At 32.9% G+C, this 7,116-nt stretch overlaps 1 protein-coding gene across 1 annotated transcript; it reads left to right on the top strand.

Annotated features, from left to right (window-relative positions):
- Positions 1–1,877: 1,877 nt before the first annotated feature.
- On the top strand, positions 1,878–6,333 carry LOC111429030 (adhesion G-protein coupled receptor G2-like). Its single transcript, XM_023064822.2, has 3 exons — positions 1,878–2,099; positions 2,165–2,266; positions 2,332–6,333. The coding sequence occupies exons 1-3, from the start codon at positions 2,019–2,021 to the stop codon at positions 4,249–4,251; spliced, it is 2,103 nt and encodes a 700-aa protein (XP_022920590.2). The 5' UTR covers positions 1,878–2,018; the 3' UTR covers positions 4,252–6,333.
- Positions 6,334–7,116: the final 783 nt, after the last annotated feature.

The following is a 7,116-nucleotide window of genomic DNA, read 5'->3' as shown; positions in this document are numbered from 1 at the left end:
AACTCATAATAGGGCACGTTTTGACCTTATTTGTACTTTCAACCTACCCTTCTAAACTACTAAACGTAACCACCCCCGTTCAATATATGCCTAGATTTCTTTAATGAAAATGATAAATACATTGCAAAAATTTCATTTAGATTGATAAAACTATTCTAAAACTTTTTTGTCTCTCTGATGTTCTTCTAAAACTTAATAATTTCTGAGAAAAAAAATAATTAAGCAAACACTAACTGTTAAGCTGTAGGGTTGTTAATCGAAAGTTGGAATAACTTTTAATGAAAAAATCTTAGTAGGCTTTGCAATCTTTGTCGTAAATATTTTTGACGTTTAAATATCAGTGGTTTTCTTACTATTATTATTGTTTTATTTAAAATTTTGAAACGTCTAGTGAACGAGCGTAAATGCGATAAAACTTTATTTAAAAATTAATTTGAAAAACAATAATAATAGTAAGAAAACACTGACATTTAAATGTCAAAAACATTTCTGACAAAGATTGCAAATTAAACTAAAATTAGAACTAAAACTAGAACTAACACTAGAAACTTTCGGGTTTTGCCGTGCGTCTTTTAATAAAAGGTTTGACGTTTCGGATGCCATGTTGCAACCTTCTTCAGAAACTGGTTCGAACTCACTTCGAACACCATCTGAATGTATCATATGTAGGTCGACAGAGTTATCGGAACCAAAAGTGATACAAACTGCAAACATGGCTAAAAACGTCGTATAACGTCACCAAATCACATTTTTGGCACATTTTGTTTTTTAGCTTTAGCGTACTCCAATATCACATTTACCATCTGAATGTATCATATGTAGGTGGACAGAGTTATCGGAACCAAAAGTGATAGAAATGTCAAACATGGCTCAAAACGTCGTATAACGTCATCAAATCACATTTTGGGCACATTTTGTTTTTTAGCTCTAACCTACTCCAATATCACATTTACCATCTGAATGTATCATATGTAGGTGGACAGTGTATCGGAACCAAAAGTGATAGAAATGTCAAACGTGGATCAAAACGTCGTATAACGTCATCAAATCACATTTTGGGCACATTTTGTTTTTTAGCTCTAACGTGCTCCAATATCACATTTACCCAAGGACAGTAGAATCTAACAGGACTGCTACATCCATTGTATTTTGGTAGTCCACTACGGGTTGGTTGCCCGCAATCTACTTTACACTATTTTCCACGCCTGGTAACTGTCTGTGTTTTTAGGGGTTATATGGTAGACATTAATACGTCTAAAAACATAAAACTGCAAAAATAATATGAATACATCTAGAATATAACCCCTAAAAATAAACAGCAAACGCATAGAAAATAATAACAGCTGGGCGTGGAAAATGGTGTGACGTAGTTTGCGGGCAGGTTGTCAATGGATGTAGCAGTCCTGTTAGATTCTACTGTCCTTGACATTTACCATCTGAATGGACCGAGGGCAGATCTTGGGAGAGGGGAAGCGATGGATGAGAAGGGTTGTGTGGGTGAGGAGACAAAGGGATGGTGGTGGCGCGGAAGAATAGGGGTTTTGTGTGGATACTGGGGGGTTTAGACAGGAAGCTGATTTTGGGAGAGGGAGGTGAGGGCAAGAGATGAATGAGGAGTTGATTGTGCCGAGGAGCCGAGGGTGTGGAAATGGAGGAGGAGGGTAAAGGGTGAAATAATATTTCAATCATGTAAAAAAATTGTAAACATGTTATTATATACAATAAAACTCTTAAGTAAACAAGTTCAAACCAACAGGAACAACAAAGATGATCGCGACAAAGAGTCAAATCAATACGCCATTTTCAGTTTTATTTATAAGTGTTCATGAAATATCACTATTTATTATTCACTATTTTGGCTAACTTTTAACGTTAACAAATAAATAAATATTTACGGAAACCTTGTTTTCAAAAATGATAATATACGATAGCGTTTTGCTATCTATAACAAATCCGCATTTTTACCTTATACACGCATCAACAACACATCGTTTTAAATGTGTAGTCGTTGATTTAAGATGAGGAGTAAAATGAAGTTTCAATATCTGTTCGATGTGGTTTTAGTGACAATTATCTTTTTAAAATGTTGTGGTGGTTATGTGAGTAAATTATACTTATTTTCAAAATGTTTGTTAAATTAGCTTTTAACCCCCATTTGTTTTAGAAAACAGACGATACTTCATCTGAAGCTGAGACGACAACTAGTGGATATAAGCATCAACATATTAATGATTCCGATGAAGACCAACTACCGCCTAGATGGAATGTGAGTGAAATTTGCTAGTTTTTAAAGTGTTTAATAAATTGATTTTTCAATCTCATGTCTTTTAGACTATGTACTCTTCATACACAACTGAGATAACTACTGACTCACTTCTTCAACGTCCTAAAACTGTTCCACCTGACGACCAAGTAATAAAGTATTGTTCTGATATAACTGATTCAACTGGATTAAAAACTCAAAAATGGTGCAGCACTAATGTAAACAGTAAATTTGTTTTTCCTTGTATAAACCCATGTAAAAACGATGATGGCACCTACGCTATGAGAAGATGCGAATTATTTAATAATACTCCGACATGGTCAAAAACTTATAATCGTTGTAATAAAACCAACAACTTCAACCAATCAAATTTAACGATGTTATTAAATTCCACCCAACACGAATTGTCTCCAAACAAATTAAACGAGGTATCAACACACATCACAACTGAAAAATTAAAATTTACAGAATTAGACATTGATATAGCAGCGAATATTTTAGAAAACACATCGAAGCGGCCTACAAAAATAGAATACACGGAACCGTTTTTTAGCGTCGTAAATAATTTACTCAACGTGAATCACTCCGTATTAAAAACTTGCCGGGATTTTGGTTCGACAGATAAGATTATTAAATCTATAGATAACTTCGTAATCGGTTTATCCCAAGAAAAGACATCGTATTCTTTAAATCTAACAAACATTGCGGTTGAAATTACTAACCCAACACAATCAAATGATAATAATGATTACTTTAGAGTTAATTTCAGCAAGATAGATGTAAAAATACCCATAGAACTTTTAAATACTTGCACATTAACGACCTTTAAATCAAATAATCTATTTTTAGAAGGTAATGTTGTGAGTGAAATAGTCGATTTAAAAGTGTTCGGTGTTAAAGAAATCTTAAACAATTCGATTAGTCTTTATTTACCTGTTGAGGCTCGCGATGAAGTTGTTTGTTCGTTTTGGGAGTTTAACGAGGATGAAGTTGGAAATTGGTCAATGGATGGTGTTGAAACAATAAGATTAAGTGATAATCTTGTAGAGTGTAAAACTAATCATTTAACAGCGTTTGTATTGTTAGGAGTTTCTGATAGAATTATTGAAAGTTTATCGAATTCAAACCAATTAGCTTTAGAAATAATTAGTACAATTTTATGTACTTTTTCGTTAATCGGCTTAATCATGATATTTATAACAAGCTTTGTTTTAAAAAAATGGTACTCAAGAAGAATTAATACAATCCAAATTTCGGGTGTAATAGCGGTAGAAATAATTTTAATTTTCTTGAACGATGTAATAACAATTAAGGAGGGTTTAGGTTGCATAATTTTCGGTATTTTTATGCATTATTTAGTTCTGGTAAAATTTCTTATAATGTTGTTAATAGCTAGAATGCAATATGAAAATTTCGTAATCGTTTTAACCAGTAGAAATAGATCTCGGAATTTCCTATTAGGCACTTTAATTGCTTTTTCGATTCCTATTTTAATAGTTGGTATTTCCGCTGGAGTATTTCCCGACGATTACAATCCTGGAAACGTTAATTTTTGTTATCCAAAAGACGCAGCATTTAGATATTTCTTAATAATCCCTATTGCTTCCACCCTAACCGCAAATATCATCATTTTTTCATTGGTTATGTTTCAAATTTCTAGTAGCATTTCAAGAGATAACAAACAAAAAATTTTACAAATTAAATTGTCGGTAATGTTGTTCTTTATGCTTGGATTAACGTGGATTTTTAGCGTTCTTTCGCATGTGATTGTTACACCGTCGCTTCAATTAGCACTTATTTATATTTTTTCGATTTTATCCCCATTACAAGGCTTTGTTATATTTGTATTTGCAATCGTTTTTGACTCAGATGCGAAAACATTTTGGTTGAATTGTTGCAAGAAATTCAAATATAAAGCTGTGGATACGGAAAGTTCTAAACAAACTACGTCGTCTGCTGTTTTAATGTCTTCTATAGATTTAAATTAGATGTTAGATTTTTATACATATTTTTCAAAGTAATATCGAATCTTTTTCATTTAGAGTAGTCCATGACAATAAAACAAAATGTCATTACAATTAATATTATTATTTATTACGATAAGTGTTTCTTCATTTCTTCATCAGCATAACAGTAGCTTTAAATTAACAAACTGTCCATGAATTTGCATCACTAACATTAACCGACGTAATCAATTTCGTTCATGAAATTCCGGGCATACTAAAATAACGTTAAAGTTTAAAATTAGTTGTTGCCTTTTCTATTTGAAATTTAATTAATTGTCATTAAGCAAACATGGAAACAGAAAAAGTTATTAGGTTTGAATTAAATAAATATATAATTTTTGAAAAAGCTGCAAGTATATTTTCTTTAAGTGTTATCCTGTCATTAGTCAAAGCCAATTTAATTAATCAATAATGTTAACTAACATAATAATAATAACTTAAAAAAGCTACAAACGGTGTGGAACTTATTTATCTGTAGCACTTTAGGCGAATATAGCGATATTTATTTAACGTCTGACGTTTTACTTTTGGCGGACGTGTTTGAGAATTTCCGAACCATTTCGATGAAGTACTACGGCTTCGGTTGGGATGCGTTATTACGAACGACAGGGGTAAAATTAGAATTATTAACGGACATAGACATGTTACACTTCTTTAAAAATGATATTCGCGGTGGATTAAGTATGTGCACTATACGCAGTGCGAAGGCTAACAAGAAATTAATGATGGAATTTGATGAAACCAAAGACCCATCTTATATTTTGTTTGTATCTCGACGCTACGAATTTGTATGGACACGCAATGCGACGAAAATTACCGACGGGAGGATTTCGATGGCTATCAGATGGAGAGATTCAAAAGTTAGATATTTACAATACGGAAGACGATTCCGAAAAGGGTTACGTGTTCGAGGTAGATTTAGAGTATCCGGAAGCAATACATGATGAACACAACGATTTACCATTTTGTCCAGAACGGATTGTACCCCCAGGTTCAAAAAATGCAAAGTTAATAGCAAATTTGGAAAATAAAACAAAATACATCATTCATTACGTGAATCTAAAGCAGTGTCTCAAGTTCGGATTGAAACTAACGAAGATTTACAGAGTATTAGAATTTAAACAATCCAACTAGATGCGGAGCTACATCGATTTCAATTTCGATAAACGTGCGAAAGCTAAGAATGAATTTGAAAAAAATCATTACAAAGCAATGAATAACATCGTATACGGTAAGACAATGGAAAATGTGGAAAAGCGAGTGGATATAAGACTAGTTACCCACTGGGAATGTCGTCATAAGAAACCGGGTGTGGAAGCCCTAATAGCTAAACCAAATTTTAAATCTTCAAAAATATTTTGCGATAATTTGATAGCCGTTCAATTGAACGTCGCGGAAGTTCGTTATTGCAAACCGCTGTATGTGGGTTTCAGTATATTAGAGCTTTCGAAAACCGTAATGTACAGCTTCTTCTACGATTACTTAAAAGTTAAATATGGAAATAACATAACACTTTTATACACCAATACTGACTCCCTAATCCTAGAAATTACTACTCCCAATGTATACGAGGATATAAAAAAGAAAATATTGATTTTTTTGACACGTCCAATTATTCGTTAGAGAATATACCCAATATACCTCGCAGGTACATAACGTCATTTGTTGGAACAGGAGCTAAAGCGTACTGCATCACCTTGTTGAATGATAATGTAAAAAAGGCTAAAGGAGTAAAGAAATATGTTATAGATAAACATTTAAGCGTGACCGATTATAAACGTGTGGTTGAATATTCGGTTTATGAATATATTCATAAAAAAATGTACATTTTTAAGTCAGAATTTCATACTATGTATACCGAATTAAAGAATAAAATTGCTCTTTCATCGTGCGATGATAAACGATACATATTACCGAACGGATGTAATACTTTGGCGTGGGGTCATTGGTTGATAAAAAGATGGAATGGGAATAAATGAATTTAATTTTTGAAAAAATTGTAAAGATTAATAATAATAATGTGTTTGTAATGTTCGATTGTTAATAAAGTCTTGTGAACTTTTATATAGGTCTTTATATGTACAGGTGTCCCGTTAAGCGTACGGAGCGGCTGTATCTCTAGAACGGTAAGGCCTATAGGTTTGGGAAAAAAATCCTTATAAGCAAAGTGACCAAGAGAAATAGCTGGAAATTATTTTAAAGTTCGTAATTCTACCGCTAGGGGGCGTAACTGCCATTGAGAAACATAAAGTTCCCGCTATCTCAGAAACTTAAACGATGAGCTATAACTTTGACAACATCATTTAATAGCTTGGATAATACCGCATCGCTTTTGTTTTGCGATATTTCTCATATCTGTCATAATAAGGGAGGGGGAGGCCAATGCGTTTTCATATGTTTACATTTTAATATCTCCTAGATCTTTCAACCGATTTGAAAGTTTTCGGAGTTATTTGAAAGAGCATTTTATGCTCTTTTTAAACATATTTTCAGTAAGACCGTCTGCTTTAAAACAAATGAGCTAGAGGACGTTATCTGCAGCGATTACATATTTTTGTGATTTTTGAAGAAAAGTTAAATGGAACGATACTATTTACTTCACAGACCCTTAGTCACCTTAAAATTTGCTAAATTTTAGTGAAAACCGCATCTCGATATCGCCACCCGTTCTCGAGTTATAGAAGAAAATGTTAAAAACTCGAGTGCCATCAATCGGATCCAGTTACCTCATCAAGAAAAACAAATCACATAACCATGGTAACTGTAAACATGTCATTTACTAACGCAGAAGCGTATGATAGAGCGTATGATAATTTATTTTCAATGTTTCGAATACGATGCAACTCT

This window comes from Onthophagus taurus, chromosome 7 (genome assembly GCF_036711975.1).
Source record: "Onthophagus taurus isolate NC chromosome 7, IU_Otau_3.0, whole genome shotgun sequence".
NCBI classification, from domain to species: domain Eukaryota; kingdom Metazoa; phylum Arthropoda; class Insecta; order Coleoptera; family Scarabaeidae; genus Onthophagus; species Onthophagus taurus.
This window is presented reverse-complemented; position numbering and strand designations above follow the sequence as displayed.